Source organism: Aythya ferina (genome assembly GCF_964211825.1).
Source record: "Aythya ferina genome assembly, chromosome: 3".
NCBI classification, from domain to species: domain Eukaryota; kingdom Metazoa; phylum Chordata; class Aves; order Anseriformes; family Anatidae; genus Aythya; species Aythya ferina.
Window position 1 is genome coordinate 119,978,601 of NC_140298.1, and position 16,981 is coordinate 119,995,581.

Here is a 16,981-nt window from a genome sequence, read left to right on the forward strand (position 1 = left end):
GTGTGGCTGTGCAGCTGCCCGTGTGTTGGTGTGTATGCACACGTCTGGCTGTGCATGTACATGTACATGTATGTGTGGGTGTGCACGTGGGTGCAGCTGTGATACCTCTGTGTGTGTGTGTGCACCAACGTGCAGCGTGTGCTGGTGTGTGTGTGTGTGTGCACAGGGGTATGGGGGTGTGGGGAGCTGTGTGTGAGCTGTGAGGGTTTGTGCATATATACATGAACATATCTATGTACACGTGTGCACACCGCTGTACGTGCACATGTACCCGTGCACATCCCTGGCCATGCTCATCCCCCACACCCACGTGCTCACACACGTGTCTGTGCTCACCTGTACACATGAACACACACACACACAGCCCGTACATACACCCTGTACACACACCCCTGTGGTGCTCAGCCATGCACACCCCTGGCCGTGTGCTCCCCCCATGTGTGCCCACACACACACACACACGTGCCCCCCCCCCCCCCCCCCCCCCACGTGCCCACCCCCGCACGTGTTCCCAGCCCGCCGCCGGACCTGGGGAGCGGGGGGGGGGGGCGTGGCCAGGGCAAGGGGCGTGGCCAACAAGGGGTGTGGCCACAAGGGGGGCGTGACCGTCCCGGGGCGGGCGGGGCCACGCGCGGCGCGTTGCCGAGGCGCCGTCCAACGGGCGGGCGCGGTGCTGGGGGGGCGGCGGGCCAATGGGCGGGCGCGTTGCTGTTGCGAGGCGGCCGCGCGGGGCGATGCGGGCGGCGGGCGGCCATGGAGGTGCGGTGCGGGGGGCTGCTCTTCAGCTCCCGCTTCGACTCGGGCAACCTGGCGCGCGTGGAGCAGGTGGAGCCGCCGCGGGGGGACGCGCTGCCGCCCGCCGACTACGAGTTCAACGTCTGGACGCGGCCCGACTGCGCCCGCACCGAGTACGAGAACGGCAACAGGTACCGGGAGGGGCCGGGTTGGGGGGGGGGGGCTGGGCGGCAGGCCCCGCCGTGCTCACCGCCCCGCCGTGCTCACGGCCCCGCCAGGTCCTGGTTCTACTTCAGCGTGCGCGGCGGCGCCCCCGGGAAGCTGATCAAGCTGCACATCCTCAACATGAACAAGCAGAGCCGGCTGTACTCGCAGGGCATGGCCCCCTTCGTGCGCACCCTGCCCGGCCGGCCCCGCTGGGAGCGCATCCGGCAGCGGCCCAGCTTCGAGGTGCGCGGGGACGGGGACGGGGCTGGTGTGGGCCTGGGACAGAGCTGGGACAGGCCGGCGCTGCGCTGCTCCCCGGGCCGTTCCCGGCCGTTTCCCTGCTCTGTGGGCCGGGAGGTGTGGAGCTGCCCCCCCCGTGAGGGAAGGGAAGCCGTGCGGCACCCAGGGGTGGTTGGGAAGCCCTGGAGCTGACCCCAGTAGGAGCAGGGACAGCAGCAGGTCGGCTGGCACAGCCCACTGAGGTGCTTGGGCCTCGAACGTGCTGCTGGAGGGAGTTTGCTCTTCCCGGTACGTTCTGTCTCCAGTCGTGGCAGGGGGTGCTTGCAGGACAATCTCTTGCTGGTGCTCTGGGCTGTCTTTGCTCCAAGCACACCGCTGTGACCCTCACCAGCACACCCCTGCCCCGCAGGGTGCTGAGGGAGCCTCACATCCCCTAACACAGAGGAGGAGGCTCGGTGTGCTCCGTGCCAGCTCCAGGGAGAGGCACGATGTCCCGCTGAGCTCTGTAGCACTCATTGGCTTTGCCACACAGCCCAGAACAGGGCAGTTCTCTGCTCTTTGAGCACTGGCAGGTGAGCACAAGCACCAAAACAAGCCTCTGGGTTCCCCGGAGAGCTTTTCCCAAGGAAAGGGCTCTCACAGCAAGGCAGAATGTTCCCCTGAGAACATGAGCACGTGCTGCAGGAGGCAGGTGGGCAGGGAAATCCCAGACTTTGTAGGAAGCAGCTTGGCCTTTCAGGGACGCAAACAAACACGGTCTGGGACCACCCAGATCGCGGCTGTGACCTCGGCCCGGGGGGGGGGGGCTGTGCTGCCGGACCCCCCCAGCATGCGGGGGGCTGCGGGGTGCCTGCCGCTGGCTCTGCATGGCCTCTGCCCGCCTGCCGCTCGCGCTGGCCGCTCAGCCTCTGCTTTGTGTCTCTCCCAGATGGTGGAGACCCAGTTTGTGCTGTCCTTCGTGCACCGCTTCCTGGAGCACCGCGGCACCACCACCTACTTTGCCTTCTGCTACCCCTTCTCCTACACAGAGTGCCAGGAGATGCTGGCGCAGCTGGACAGCCGCTTTGAGGAGTGCCAGCACATGTCTCCCAGCAGGTGCGCACCGCGGCTGCCCCCTCTGCCCCCCGGGTGGGGGTGGCTGTGGCCCAGCCTGCAGGGCAGCAGCTGCCCGGGCTGGCGCCGGGGTCCCGCTGCTCTCCCGGTACCCGTGTGGTGCTCGCCCCTCCCGGCAGGGTCCCCCCGCATGCGCTTCCAGAGAGGGGTGGGGGCTTGCGGCCAGCCTGGCAGCTTGAGGCTGGATCCCCTTGGTGTGGCTGAGCTCGGATTGTTGTGCCAAAGAGGGGCTGTGGCAGAACTGCTTCCTTGTGTGGAGGGAAGGGGCTCGCAGAGGCCCAAGTGCTCTGTAGCCGTGACCTTGCTTCCTTTCTGTCGGGGCGTCTCGGGTCTGCTGCTCCCTTCCTTTACAACCCTGCTAGAAACGGGACCTCACTGCCAGGAGGCAGCCTTAGCACCCGGCTCTTTGGGTGCCGGGAAGTTCCCCTGATCTCCAGAACTTCTTGCAAGCCAGGGCTGAACGCAGAGCCCAGGTGGGGGGAGGACAGAGGTGGTTTCGGGTGCCTGCAGGTGGTTCTGCCCTGCAGCCACTTCTGGAGGAATCCCCGAGGCTCAGGGCCTGGGTCGCAAGGAGCACAGAGACTGAGGGCTGCGTGGGAGGTGCTGGTTCTCACCTGACACGTGATGGAGAACTGTCAGAATTTCACAACCTGGCGGTCCCTCAGCAAGGCTTTGGCGGTGATCCCGCAGCCCGAATCCCGCTCATCGATGGGCACAAAGCCCCTGAGCTGCTGCAGCTCTCGGAGCCACAAGCACAGCGAGGTGGCAGTGAGCAGTGACTGCACTGCGTGATTCCATCATGCTCGGTGTCCTGGGGGCTCCTTCCTGCCAGTCCCGGCACACACTGCGCTGCTCTGGCTGTTTGCGTGTCCCCCCAGGGCCTGGGGACACAGAGTGACCACTAGCAGGGCCCTCGAGGACGCCCAGACCCCTTCTGCCTCCCCACCAACCCCTGTGCTGCTGGCCCGAGCTGTGTCTGCGGCGGGTCCAACCGCAGGGGTGCTCCCCCAGGGCTCCCCCAGCCAGGGGCATCCCAGCAGTGAGACCCCAGGGCCTGGGTGACTCCGGGTCCCAGTGGGTGGCTCCCTGGGTGCCCTCCTTGTCCTAGCGGGGGTGAGGGGAGCGGGCAGCGACGAGCTCAGCAGGCAGCTCCCCAAGGGGCACAGCTCCAGAGGGGCTGCTGCTGTGGGGCCGGGAGCCTCCCCCTGCCCGAGGGCTCCCCGAGCGTCTCCTCTCCCCGCAGCCCCCTGGACTCCGTCTATTACCACCGGGAGCTGCTGTGCCACTCCCTGGACAAGCTGCGCGTTGACCTGCTGACGGTCACCTCCTGCCACGGCATGCAGGAGAAGCGGGAGCCCCGCCTGGACAAGCTCTTCCCGGACACTGCCACGCCGCGGCCGCGCCGCTTTGCGGGGAAGAGGGTGAGTGGCTGTGCTGGTGGGTGGGGTGCTGGCTCCTGGTGCTGCCCTGCCCCTCTGGGGGGCGTCACGTCCTGCAGGTAAAAGTGCAGGGAGCGGGTAGAGCCCGAGATCCTGCGCGGGGGCACAGGAGCAGGGCACCTCCCGGAGCAACCAGTGCATTCCCGTCATTTAGCCCTGCAGTCTCTCTGCTGGCAGCACCACACGAGTGTTCCTGTGGGCAGAAGCTGAGCGCCTCCCGTTGCAGGAGTTCTGTTCTGTCCTCCTGGTATTACTGCCGCGCTGTGAGGCCACGGGGAACGCTCCCTGTGCTGGAGCATCAGCCCCTGCTAGGCACGAGTCCTGCCTGCGAGGGAGGGGCGGGGAGCTCACCCTGCGCTCACACAGCCGCAGCCCTCGATGGGAAGCTGCCTCCAGGGGAAGAGCTCATCAGGACGTGTTCTGTGTTGTCTTTGCAATTAGCTCGTTCCCTGCTGCAGGACAGCTCAGGGCTTCTCCCTGGCGCTCTGCCACTGCTCCGCTTCTCGGCCGCACGAGTTCTGGTTTCCCTCGATGGGGTCCGTGGGGTTCTGCCCCTTCGGTCCCAGGCAGGGGTACCCCACCTCGTTCCAGGCAGGACGTGGCAGAGGCACTGGGCACAGAACCCACCCAAAGCTGTGGGGTTGCAGCGCGTGGTGCAGAGCTGTGCCCTGCAGAGCCCGGGCTCTGCCTGGTGCCCGGCCACCTCCGGCCCCTCAGCCGAGCCCTGGCAGGGCGCCTTGGCCTCAGCCCCTCTGCTTCCCCCAGGTGTTCTTCCTGAGCAGCCGGGTGCACCCCGGGGAGACGCCATCCAGCTTTGTCTTCAACGGCTTCCTGGACTTCATCCTGCGCGAGGAGGATCCCCGTGCCCAGATGCTGCGGCGGATGTTTGTCTTCAAGCTCATTCCCATGCTCAACCCGGACGGGGTGGCGCGAGGCCACTACCGGTGAGTGCAGCGGGCGGCCTGGCCCCGCGGCTGGCAGCGGGCAGGGACACGGCCCGGATGCGGCTGCAGCATCGCCAGGGGCTGTGCGGGCTCCTCTCCCCTGCCTCATCTCGTTAATTCAGCAGAAAACTAACGGGGCGCAGCTCCGGGGCCGCACCCAGAGCCTGACGTTCCCTCTGCTCTCCGCAGAACCGACTCCCGCGGGGTAAACCTGAACCGCCAGTACCTCAACCCCGATGCCGAGCTGCACCCTGCCGTGTATGGGGCCAAAGCCGTCCTCCTCTACCACCACGTGCACAGCCGCGTCCTGCCGGGCTCCCCCGACTGGAGGACGTACGTCTCGCCTCTCAGCACCAGCTTGCTCAGCACCAAATCTTCCAACCATTCCGTCCGCGGCAGCGCCCCGTGCCCCGAGGCAGCCCTGTCGGAGCTGGAGAAAGCCAACAACCTCCGCAATTCGCCCAGCGCCTGGAGCGCCGGCACGCGCCGCAGCCCGCCTCAGGAGCCCCCGCCCGCCGCGCTGGAGCTGATCCTCCCTGCCAGCTGCTCCGCCGAGCCCCCCGAGGAGGAAGCCAAGAGGACAACGCCTCTCCCCGAAACCATCCTGCCCCAGCACAGCGGGCTGGCATACTACGTCGACCTCCACGGGCACGCCTCCAAGCGCGGCTGCTTCATGTACGGCAACAGCTTCAGTGATGAAAACGATCAGGTGAGGGCAGGACGGGGACCTGGAGCCCACCTCGCCGTTCCTCCTCCCCTGGCTGCCCTCCCTGCCTCTGGGGCATGCTGGGGTTTGCTCCCCGCTGCCAGCCTGGCACGGGGCCTTGGTGTGGGGAGGACGGGAGCTGCCCCTCTGCCGTAAGGGGTGAGCGGCCCAGGGCTCCCCCAGCATCACCTCCTGTCCCCTGGTCCTCTGCTGCAGGTGGAGAACATGCTGTTCCCTAAGCTCATCTCCTTGAACTCACCTCACTTTGACTTCACGGGCTGTAACTTCTCGGAGAAGAACATGTACGCCAAAGACAAGCGGGACGGGCAGTCGAAGGAGGGCAGCGGGCGAGTGGCCATCTACAAAGCCTTGGGCATCATCCACAGGTGGGCAGAGCGGCGCTGCCGCGCTCGGTACCGGCTGTGCCGGGAGGAGCCGGCCCCGTGGGGTGTCGGGGAGGGCTGGGGCTGCGTGTGCGGTGCCGGCTGTGCCCTGCTTGGCTACCAGGGGCTGTGCAGGCCGAGAGGAGCGTGAGCTCGGTGCCGTGCGGGAGGGCGCTGGGGGCGGCCTGCGAGGTGCTGCCGCCCTCCTGACCCGTGGGCTCTGCCCTGCCCGCAGCCTCGCTCCTCTTTCTCTCGCGCCTCCCCTTCCTTCGTGGCCCTCCTGGAGCCATTCTGGTTCTTGGCTCGGCTGTGGTGGTGCTGCTCATTTGCTGCTTTCCACGGTTGTCTTTCCCAGATGTGTGTGTGTGTGTTTAGCTGTCAGCAAAACTGGTGTGGTTGTAAAGGGCTCACCTTCCCCAGCTCTCACACACAAGACTGCTGTGGTATGCAAACTGAGGACATTCTTTTCATCTGTGGCAGCCAAGTGCCTCTTTTCGACCTCAATGCGATATTTTTGGACTGTTTGTGTTGTGGTTGCTGGGAGCACAGAGATGGCCGGAGCAGAGCGAGCCCGCCGTGCCCCTGTCCGCAGCAGGCGCCTGTAGCAGACGCTGAGGGACGACACCACGGAGGCAGGCGTGCGACACGTCCTCGGCAGATTCCCCGTTCCCCAGGAATCTGTGGGTCGAGGAGGTGTGGAAGCAGCTCTGGGCCTCTGGCAGCCCTGGACTTCCCCTGGGAGTTGCTGCCCTCTGTGCAGCTGCTTTCTGAGAGCGGCTTCATCGCTGGCTTGGGCTGCGCTGGGACAGCAGGGGCTGCAGTTCTGTTCTCGTCCCTGCTCCTCCCCCTCTCCTCAGCTGTTGCTGTGTCTGGCCCAGCAGCTGTGTGGCTGCAGGGAGAGCCAAGGCAGCACGCTGCTCCAGAGCCAGGGCAGCACGCTGCTCCAGCCGAAACGAGCCCTGCGGCAGTACCCGTGCTGATGCTGAGGATCACCTCGTGCAGGGGGTGCTGCTGACGGCCCCCAGCAGCTCCCCGGGTCCGAGCACCCAGCAGCGAGGTGCCGGTTGTCCCGGCCTTTCCTGAGGACAGATCCAACGTTTGCCTTTCTCTGCCCGTCAGGGATCCCCCAGCCTCTTCCAGCGGTGACCTGGGGGGTTTTAAGAGGATGTGGCACCCATGTCTGTGGCACCTCAGGACATTGAGGGTTCTGAGGGGATCCCTGCTGGATTCTCCTCCCTTTGGGGTGGTTTTCTGCCCTGCACCCATCTCCAGGCAGAGATTCCCCCTCCCCCTGCTCATTCAGCAGCGCTCTGTCATGGGTTCCCTGTGGGCCCAGCCGCTCTCCCGCTGTGTCCGAGTGTCAGGACGGACCCTCCCTCCCTCCCCCCAGCTAACCAGTCCTCGTAGTGACCCAGCTGCATCCCCCCGGGGCCTGTCCACCTGCACATACCTGTGCCCTGCAGGTTCTCCCCAGCACCCTCCGAAACCTGGAGGAGCCCATGATTTGCTGGGGATAGTGGCGGTGTTCCGTGGGCGTCTCGTGGTTCTTCTCATCACTTCCGAGCACACAGTACGGGTACATTTCTGGCACCCGTAGCACCATGCAGCAGAGCACAGAGCAACCCAGAGCCCCTGCAGGCATTCATCATCTGTCTCTGAAGGCATCGTCTTTGTTCACACCCTGCAAATGCTGAGAGGGGAGAGAAGTCAAAGCTCCAACCAAAGAGCACAACAGGACAGCAAATGGACGAGCTGTGGAGGAGGGGGGCCCCCGTCACTGCGTGTTTTCAATGCAGACCCCGAGGAACAGGTGGAAGGAGGAAGAACTGCCGCAGGGGCGTTTGCTGGAGCCCAGGACTCGTTTGCCTTGCACTCGATTCCTCGTGGTCCCCAGAGCCTCCCCTGGCCGCCAGGACCCACTGGGGATCACCAGCCCCAGCCCCGTGGGGCCACACTCACACCTGCAGCTTGCCACTGGAACCCGTGCTGCCTGCCCCAGGGACATCCTGCTCCAGCCTGTGGCCTCGCCCCGTCCCTGCAAACCCCGCTTGCCCTTCACGTCCCTCACCACACTCATCTCCACGCGGGCTTTGGCTTCCCAAGCCCCCTCTGCAGATCCCTTCTGTCACCTCTTGTGCCCTTCCTGTCCCCGAGTTTCGCCAGCAGCTCCCTGTCCTTCCCCCCCTCCTGCCACCTTTGCCCCCTGCATCTGGGGGCTGCTCGGAATGGATCTGCTCTCCTGCGCCCCTCCTCCCAGGGCTGCATCCCAAGCAGACCCCTGAAGGGGTCAGAATGGCTCGGAAGGCAAGGTGAGAAGCCCTCAGAGAGGTCCCATTACCCGGGTACAGCCGAGGTGCTCTCCCTGCCCGCGTTACAACGCCAGCACTGTGCAGGAGGCCGTGCGGCGTGCTGCTGCCTTGGGTGCCCGTGTGCTCTGCCCATACCCAGCCGGGGGTGGTGTGCTGTGAGCTGCTCACTGGTCGGGTGGTTTTTGTTGTCATTATCGGGCAGGGCTGACACTGCTGCGGCTCCATCCCCCAGGCTGTGTGCAGCCAGCCTGGTAGCCCTGGGCCAGCCGGCAGGGCTGCGGGTCGCCCTGCAGGGCCTGGAGATGGTCACTGTGCCTCGACCACGCAGACGGCCCGATTGGGGCGAGCCTTCTGCCAGCAGCAGCCCGTGGCAGGGCTCCCACCCCGCAGGCAGCGCTGTCCCGCCGCCCTTCCCACCAGGTTCCAGCTTTGCAGTTCTGGGCTTTCCCCGGGAGGATTCCCCCCTCCCCGTGCTCGTTACCCCCACTCCTGGTGCTGGTTTCCAAACTGCCCAGACGCCGCCTTGCCCCACGTGTGTCTGCAGGTGCCCTGGCTCCGTGCACGGTCTGTGGCCGTCCCCTCTCCCCCCCCTTTGCCACCAGCCTCATGCCCTCAGCACCCTGCTCAGCGCCACTGCCAGCGCTCCACAGGCACAGCCCCTCGGTCACCCGTGGCTCAGCCCAGGGACCAGGCGATGGCCTCAGCCCTGCTCCTGTGCCCCTCAAAGCCAGCGCAGCGCAGGGCCCGGCTCCTTTGGGCGATGTGCTGCCTGCTGACCCCTGCTGTCCCGTCCTCAGTGTGAGCTCACCAGCAGTGGCTGCAAACCCCAGGACAGCTGAAGGGAACCTGCTGGTGGCTGCTTGACCCCGGCAAGGCAGCGCTTGGGCTGTCCCTGCTGGCTGCAGCATGTTGGGGAGCAGCCGCTGCCTTCACTCCTTGGGCTCTGCTCAGAGATCGCTGCCCGCCCCAGCCCCCTCACGGCTCCTTTCTCTGCCTTCAGTTTCAGCCCGCTGCCCTGGTGTGTGCTGTGCCCGCACCCACTGCTGGGAGGCACCGGCTGCACGGCTGCCCTCGGGCAGGCGTGGGCTGAGGCGGGCTCCCCTCTGCTCCACAGCTACACGCTGGAGTGCAACTACAACACGGGGCGCTCGGTGAACAGCATCCCGGTGGCCTGCCACGACAACGGGCGCGCCAGCCCCCCGCCGCCCCCCGCCTTCCCCTCCAAGTACACTGTGGAGCTCTTCGAGCAGGTAACGGCGAGCCCCGCGCGGCGTGGTCCTGCCCACCTGCACCACCAAGTCCCCGTCCCCCCCTCTTTGTGCTTCCCTGCCTCCGTGAGGAAGGTGCAGACCCCACACCACCCGCCTGCCCTGGCTGCGAGCGCCAAGGCTCCCTGCACCGCTGGGAGCAGCAGTGGTGGGCAGCAGGTCCCCATGGCTATGGGCACCCGCCTTGCCCCACGCACACACCGAGGACCCGTGGGAACACTTGTCCTGGTGGGGAACCTGCTGGGGTCTGAAACGAGCTCTGGGGCTGTTGGGGCTGGGTTCTTCGGCTGCTTTTCACGGGCTGCCGCTCGCCCCGGCAGGTCGGGAGAGCCCTGGCCGTGGCAGCGCTGGACATGGCAGAGTGCAACCCGTGGCCACGCATCGTCCTGTCGGAGCACAGCTGCCTCAGCAACCTGCGGGCCTGGATGCTGAAGCACGTGCGTGGCACCAGGGGCGCCGCCGGCTGCGCGCGGAGGAGAGGCGCCCGCAGCCCCCCCAGGAGCACCACGTAAGGACCTGGTGGTGTTCGGGGCTGTGGGAGAGACCCGGTCAGGCCAGATGGGTGTGCACAGAGCGAGTGACTGCAGCTTGTTGGCTGCCCCACTTGGCAGGGGTTGGTGCTCGCCCCTGTGGAGTTGTGTGACCTGCAGAGAGGTCGGTGCCCTCGGTGGGCAGGGGGGACAGGGGTTCACCAGCCCGGTAACCTGGGCAGCGATCCCAGCCCGCAGAGGGCCAGTGCCTCTTCTGCTTCTCCTCTGTGCTCACCCCAGCCCAGCTAGGCAGTGGTGCAGGCAGATTTGGGGTCGGGGTGAGGGACTTGGGACTGCAATGTGCTGCTGCTGCCCCGAGGCTGCAACGTGTGTGCGGTGCTCAGCTCTGCCTGGGGACAGGGGCAGTGTCACTGCCCTCAGCACCCCCAGATGGGGCATCCGAAGCAGCAGGATCGGCCCCCGCTCGGTGCCTGTGCCGTCGCTGGCCGGGGGCTGACGCTGCCGCTTCTCCCCTCGCAGAGGGCTCCCGACCTCGGCCTCGGATAACGCCCTGTCCCGCACACGCAGCTTCAGCAACGGCACCAGCGGGAGCGGCAGCAGCCAGCAGGACTCGCCCCAGATCAAAGCCTCGCCCAGCTTCTCCTTCGGCTGCAGCCGGCCCTGCGCCACAGCCGCGGACGGCCAGGGCCCGCAGACGGGCGGCGCGAGAGCCCCGGCGCCGGTCAGAGGTAAGCTGGGCTGGGGGCCTCTCGCGCACGTGGTCCAGTGCCTGTCGAGCTGCTGTGCGAAGCCGCAGCCCTGAGGAGAGCTCGGCGCCGGCGTAACTGTGTGCTTTGACGTAACAAAAGTGGTTTTGAGTGGAAGAAGTGCGTGTGACCGGCCGCCCCGTCCCCTCGGAAGGGCCCTGGACGCAGGGCGCAGCTCAGCGCTCCGGCCCCAGCGGAGCGGCCGCACCTGGGTCGGGACAGACACAGCACAGCGAGACCCCTGATGTCGTCGGCTGGGGGGGCTGCGGGGCCTGGCCAAGCTCCCCCCCACCCGCTCTGCAGCCCCTGCTCCTGCCGCAGCAGGTCAGAGGGACGGTGCTCGCCGCGGGCTGCCTGGCACAAGTCTGCTCTGTGCCAGCAGTGCCAGCAGCCCCGGGCTGACCAGCTCGCTGTGCGGGGCGCAGAGCACGGTGCTTTCTGGAGAGGCCAGCGCGGAAAACCTGCGGCCTCCGGCACCCAAATTGCTCCCTAGGCCCGTGGGGTGACACCAAAGTGCCTTTCTCCTTCCCAGGCACCTGCTGAGGCGCAGCCGGTTGTGGCGCGTGGCTCTGTCACGGCACAACTCTTGTGGGCGCCACGGGGCTGAGCTGTGGCAGCTCACTGGGGGCTGAGCGAGCGGTGACTCCTGCCCCAGGGGCTGCCTGGCAGCACCGAGCCACCCGCACGGCTTGGAGGCGCAGATGCAGCCCTGCACCGGCTGCACCGCACTCTGGGGTGGCAAAGCAGTGCGATCACAGCGCCCCGCGCTGCAGGCAGGGCCGTGGCAGGGTGCTGGGTGGTGTCCGGTGAAGCTGCGGTGCCCCGAGCTGCTGGCCGAGGCGGCGGCGTGTGGCAGACGGGGCTTGGCAGCGAGCCCCGGGCTGCCGCAGGGCTCCCGGCCCCGGAGGGCACCGTGCACCCAAAGGCCCCGGCACGAGCGGGCGTCCTCGGTGCCGCGGGGCAGGGGGCGGCCGGTGTGACTGCGGCGTGACTGCGGCTGTGTGGTGTGGTGGCGGGGCACCGATGTGGTGCTGCTCTGCCCGTCGGCTCCTCGTGCTCCGCCTGCGTGGCGCGCGTTGCTTCGTCCTCTGTGTGTGCTTCCCAGCGCTCTGTAGCGACCGTTTCTCCCCTGCTGCGAGAACGTGGCGGGGAGGAAATAAAAGGTTCATGTTCCCCTGGGCACGTTGTAGTGTCTGTTCCTTCTGCCGGGCACGCGCTGTCCACACGGAGCCTGCGGGAGCCGTCCGCTCGCTGAGGCCGTGGGGCTGGGCGGGCACGGGAGGGAGCGGCGTTGTTGTGCCTCCCCGGCCACGCTCCCCGGCAGGGGAAGCCAGACAGCTGGAGCTGGCAGCACGGGCTGTGGTTGCCAACACAATGGCAGGGGAAGCCGGTGGGGCCCCGGCTGCGCCGCTCTTGGGACAGGGACCCCAGTGGCAGCTCGACGGGGGGTGTCCCTGCTGCGTCCTGGTGGCACCGGGGCACCCCTTAACACGGTGCTGCCCGTGGTTCTGCCAGCTTTGGTGTTTGTGTGGGTTTGCCGGGCGGCTCCACCTGCTGATGTGCGGCCCCACAGCTCTGCCGTGCCAGCCCCTCGCCTCCTGCCCTCCGCACCACCACCCTGCCCTGTCCCCTGGCAGCACCGGGATGCTCCCACCCGCTCTTCCTTCCTGGGCAGCCGGGAAACGGAAACGGGGACGCTCGGATCCAGCCAGGTGGTGGTCTGTGGTGTGCCGTGGTGTGCCGTGGTGTGCTGCGGTGGCACAGGACAGGAGGCTGCCCCGGCACGTCCCCTCCTGCCCCTTCCTGCTCACGCTGCTGCTGCTGTGCGGAAGGGGACAGACGCTGCCACCCTGCACGGGATGTGGGGTCAGCACGCAGGGGACACGGAGGACGTCCTGCCCCGCTGGCCCCAACCGGCACCAGGCTCGTCCCTTCCCCAGCTGCTTCCTCTGAGCTCACGGCCAAGCGCTGTCACTGCCCGCCCGAGCCCCCATGCAGGAGGGGTCTCTGTGCTCCCCAAACTCCCTCAGCCTCACGGAGCCAGTGGCTCACCCTGCAGGCTCCTGCCTGCCGCAGGGTCTGCTCGTTCACAGCTTGCCCCAATTCCCTGCGTGCCCCCGATTGTCCCATGCTGTGCCCTGGGCAAGCCCCTTTCCTCTTCCCAGGTTCCCGACAGCTCGGCTGGGGAGTCCAAGGACGGCCCAGCCCTTATCTCCTGGGGCTGCACGTGCAGCTGCTTCCTGCAGCCCTCAGCTCTCCTGGTATCTCACAGACGGCGTGCTCATGCTCATGCTCGTGCTCGTGCTCCCTGTGCTCGCCTGCTGCTCCTGCCACCTCTGCTGGCCGTGTACCCGTCGGGTTGGGTTGGGTTTTTTTTTGCACACACGGGATTAGCTCGTGCACGGCATGCTGCCCGCCATGCCTTCGCCTTCCCTCACCCTGCTGTCCATCGCCCTTTTTTCAGCCGCTTGCTTCGGAGCTCGTCACGCCCTCGGGGTCAGGAGGGGGAAGGAGGGAAGCGTGGCAGCTCGCGGGCACCTGGTTCAGAGCGAGCTCCCCACGCCGCTGCCCGGGGCTCTGCGCTCTGCTGCCGCCGCTGCACGCTCACAGCCGCTGCCACGCGCTCGCTCTCATTACCAACCCTCCTCCATCACGGCCGCTGACATCTAGCGCGGGCCAAGGGCTTTGTCTGCAGCCGCAGCCCTGTCCTTGCGGCTCCGGGGCCGTGTCTGCGCTGCTTTCTTCTCGCTCCAGCGTGCTGTTTCCCATTAGCAGCGCTGTCCCCATGCTGTGCTGGGTGTCGCCCGTCGCCTTCCCCCTGCCGGCATTCCAGCAGCTGCTCGGGCAGCTCCCACCGCGCGCCGGGCCCGGGCCCACGCCTCCTGCGCTCACAGCCCGCGGGCGTGCTGGGCATGAGGGCAGCTCGCCAGCCTGGCTCGGCTCCCAAGGAGCAGCCAGCACGGCACGGAGCCAGCAGCTCGGCTGCGGCTGTGCGGCAGGGTTGGTGCTGCCTGGTGCCTGCCAGGGACTGCTGCCTGGCTCCGCACCACACTGAGTGCCTGGTGGGGAGCAGACCGGGACTGCCCGTCCCCGCTGTGCAGGGGGCTGCCAAGGCACAGGCCTGCACGAGGAGCTGTGCTGTGCGGGGCTGGGGCTGGTCCCGTTCCCTGCCCCTCCCGGGGGCCCTTTGTGCTTCCCCGGAGGCCACCGTGTGCTCCGAGAGCAGGCCCTGGGGCGCGGAGGTGCTGAGGCTGAGCGTGGGGGCTCCTGCTGGGCAAGGGGTGAGCTGCGGGGACAGGGGGCTCTGGCCCTGCTGTGGGGTGGATGGAAAGCCCCAGGGACAGCAGCACGCCCTGGGGACAGCAGTACACCCTAACCACCAGGCAGGACGCAGGCACAGACCTTGACCCTGCGTGCCAGCCCTGTGTCCCCACGCAGCAGCCAGGCACAGGGGCTGGTCCCGCACAGCCCCCGCTGGCTGCACCCCAAACAGGGCTCTGGGATCCAGCACCGAGGTCCCTGGTGTAGCAGAGGACAACTTGGACGTGGTGCTGCAGGTGCCAGCCCCTCACTGAGCCGTCTCCTTCCTCACACAGGGTTCTTGCTGGCGAGCACCCAGGCAGGGACGGTGACGGGCACCAGCCACGGACCATGGGAGGCGCGGCACGGCGGCGGCGGGGAGCCGATGGCCACGCACAGCCCCACGCTGCTGCAGGTACTGCCAGGCACCAGCACGGGCGAGGGCCGGGCCTGGGCAGCACCAGGGACCGAGGGACACCTGGCTGGGGAACGGCACAGCCACCGTGTCCTGGCTGTGCCAGGAGGGGTCGGTGCCCCCGCACAGCCCAGCCCCAGCACCCTGACGCTGACCTCCCCTCCCCTCTCGTCTCCCCGTGCAGGTGCTCCCGAAGAAGCTGAACGCCAGGAGAGCCCCGGAGCAGCCCGGGTAGGTGCTGGCGCCGCCGCGGTGCCGCCTGCGCTGCCGCCGAGCCCGCAGGAGCCCTGGCTGCACCCCCGGGGGAAGGCAGGGCCGGTGCCGCAGGGGGCCCGGAGGTGCCCGCCGCGCCCTCAGGAGCCCCGTGTGGTTCCCCGCAGCCCGGGGGGGCTCCCCGCCCGCCCCAGCAGGATCCCGGTGCGGAGGAAGGGGGCAGCGACCACCCAGAGCCTGCCCGCGCTCGGCCCCGGGAGCACCGCAGCCCCCCCAGCCCAGAGGCACGGCCGTGCTGGGCCCCGCACCCCACACAGTCCCGCAGGTAGGGCCCATACCCCCAGAGCCCGCGGGGCCCTCGCCCACCCGGCCCCGGCCCCTCACCCCGCTCTCTGTCCCCGCAGGGCCCTGCCAGGCGGCCCCGGTCCCCATGTCGGGGTCACAGAGCGTGGAGCAGCTGCTGGGCGAGGGCCTGCGCCCCCAGGTACGGCCCCGTGCACAGCAGGGGGCTGCCGCGCAGGCGGGGGGCTCGGCCCCCAGCCCCTCCCCACCCGCTCTCCTGCCTTGTAGCGCCCGCCCAGCCCCGTGTCCGGCTGCCCCTCGCTCCGCTCCTGCCAGCAGCTCCTCTCCTTCTGCGCCGAGGCCTGACTGCGGCCGCCAGCGCCGGCCCCACACCCGCCACGGCCGCGCGCCCGCACCCAGCCCAGGACCGACGGCGCGGCGGAGCCACAGCAGCCACCGGCGTGCTCGGCACCGTGCCCGGTGCTGGGAGCCGCCCTGCTCGCCCCGCGGGCCGGCGGGAGGCATTTTTACATAACACGGTTTTATCTTGTATCGTGTTTGTGTTAACGCCCGTCGGGACCGAGCACGGTGCGCGGTGCCACACGGCACGGCGGGTGGGCACGGGGCGCCTCCACGGCCCCCATGGTGCGGGGCGCTTGGGTCGGCTCCGCTCTGCTCAGCTCTGTGCAGTCCTGTGGGGAGAGACAGTGAGTGGGGATGGGGACAGGGACAGGGACAGGGGGGCATGGGGACAGGGATTCGGGCAGGGAAAAGAGCAGTAAGGGCAGGGGTGGGGACAGGGACAAGAGCGGGGAGGGGTCGGGGGCTGGGGACACAGGACAGGGACAGGGGCAGGGATGGAGCTAGGGGTGGGGATGGGATGGGGACAGGGACAACAGTGGGGAGGGGACAACGTTGGGGACAGGGAGGGGGGCAGGGACAGGGACAGGGATGGGATGGGGGCAGGGATTGGGGCAGGGACAAGAGCGGGGAGGGGACAGGGGCTGGGGACACGGGACGGGGGGGGACAGGGGCGGGGATGGGGCCGGGGCAGGGCCAGGCCTTGCTGCCCGCCGGGCTGCGGAGATGCCCGGGGCGGGACGGGGCAGGGCCGGCCCGGGGGAGGCGGAGGCGGTGCCGGGGGCGGCTCCGGGGGGGGGGGGCTGCGCGGTACCGGGCGCTCACCGGGCTCAGTCGTGGCGCTTGGGGTTGTTGACGGCCACGTAGTGGTACAGCACGACCAGCAGGAACAGCGACACGCCCAGCATGTTGGCGAAGATGGCGAGCTGCACGTCCGTGATCATCCTGCGGCGGGCGGCGGCGGCTGGGACCGGCACCGGCACCGGGAACGGCACCGGGAACGGGACCGGGAACGGCACCGGGCCGCCCCCACCCGGCCCGGGACCCCCGCTCCCCCCCGCCCCTTCCCTCCCCTCCCCTCCCCTCCCCTCCCCTCCCCCCCCCGCCGCTCACTCTCCGCCGCCCGCTCCCGCCGCCGGCCACGTCTCCGCCGCTCCTCGCGCCACTTCCGGCCGCGGGGCACCGTGGGACGGCGGGGGGGCGGGGCCCGGCGAGGGGGGGGTGTGGTGGCTGCGGCCGTGACGTCACGGGCCCGCTGCGGTGACGTCACGGCCTGGCCCCCGTCCCCCCCCCCGCGTGACGTCACGGCCCGGCGCGGGCAGCGCGGCGTCGGCGCCTCCAGGGGGGCAGGGACGGGGCGGGGGGCAGGGGGTGGGGGCACAGGGAGGGGACAGGGATAGGGGCAGGGGACAGGGGGTAGAGGATGGGGGATAGGGGCAGGGGGCAGGGGACAGGGGACAGGGGCAGGGGATGGGGAATAGGGGCAGGGGGCACAGGGAGGGGGCAGGGGATGGGGCAGGGGAAGGGGAAGGGGATGGGGATAGGGACACGGGGCAGGGGATATGGGCAGGGATAGGGGCAGGGGACGTAGGGAGAGGGCAGGGGGCAGGGGCAGAGGATGGGGGATAGGGCCTGGGGGCAGGGGACACGGGCAGGGATAGGGGCACGGGGCAGGAGATGGGGATAGGGGATAGGGATAGGGGCAGGGGGTGCAGGGAGAGGGCAAGGGGCAGGGGCAGGGATAAGGATAGGGGGTAGGGGATGGGGACACGGGGCAGGGGGCACAGGGAGGGGGCAGGGGATGGGGATGGGGATGGGGGATTAGGGGCA

The 16,981-nt window shown here is 68.8% G+C and overlaps 2 protein-coding genes across 2 annotated transcripts; one reads left to right on the top strand and one right to left on the bottom strand.

Moving 5' to 3' along the window:
* The first annotated feature begins 745 nt into the window (after nucleotides 1–745).
* Nucleotides 746–15,343, top strand: AGBL5 (AGBL carboxypeptidase 5). The gene is made up of 14 exons (XM_084516043.1): nucleotides 746–926; nucleotides 1,014–1,185; nucleotides 2,111–2,277; nucleotides 3,539–3,716; nucleotides 4,500–4,678; nucleotides 4,868–5,387; nucleotides 5,601–5,770; nucleotides 9,191–9,326; nucleotides 9,665–9,852; nucleotides 10,355–10,563; nucleotides 14,178–14,296; nucleotides 14,481–14,527; nucleotides 14,677–14,834; nucleotides 14,914–15,343. Exons 1-14 carry the CDS (start codon nucleotides 754–756, stop codon nucleotides 15,324–15,326), a joined length of 2,829 nt encoding a protein of 942 aa, XP_084372169.1. The 5' UTR covers nucleotides 746–753; the 3' UTR covers nucleotides 15,327–15,343.
* OST4 (oligosaccharyltransferase complex subunit 4, non-catalytic) lies at nucleotides 15,332–16,361 on the bottom strand. The gene is made up of 3 exons (XM_084516101.1): nucleotides 16,265–16,361; nucleotides 15,977–16,096; nucleotides 15,332–15,483 (listed from the first exon to the last, which is right to left on the bottom strand). The coding sequence occupies exon 2, from the start codon at nucleotides 16,093–16,095 to the stop codon at nucleotides 15,982–15,984; it is 114 nt and encodes a 37-aa protein (XP_084372227.1). The 5' UTR covers nucleotide 16,096; nucleotides 16,265–16,361; the 3' UTR covers nucleotides 15,332–15,483; nucleotides 15,977–15,981.
* Nucleotides 16,362–16,981: the final 620 nt, after the last annotated feature.

Bases quoted from the DNA above. Each gene is read 5' to 3' on its own strand.
- AGBL5 (XM_084516043.1), top strand. From the start codon at position 754: ATGGAGGTGCGGTGCGGGGGGCTGCTCTTCAGCTCCCGCTTCGACTCG. The intron at 927-1,013 runs GTACCGGGAGGG...CGGCCCCGCCAG, and splicing joins GAGTACGAGAACGGCAACAG to GTCCTGGTTCTACTTCAGCG. The intron at 14,297-14,480 runs GTACTGCCAGGC...CTCCCCGTGCAG, and splicing joins ACAGCCCCACGCTGCTGCAG to GTGCTCCCGAAGAAGCTGAA.
- OST4 (XM_084516101.1), bottom strand. From the start codon at position 16,095: ATGATCACGGACGTGCAGCTCGCCATCTTCGCCAACATGCTGGGCGTG.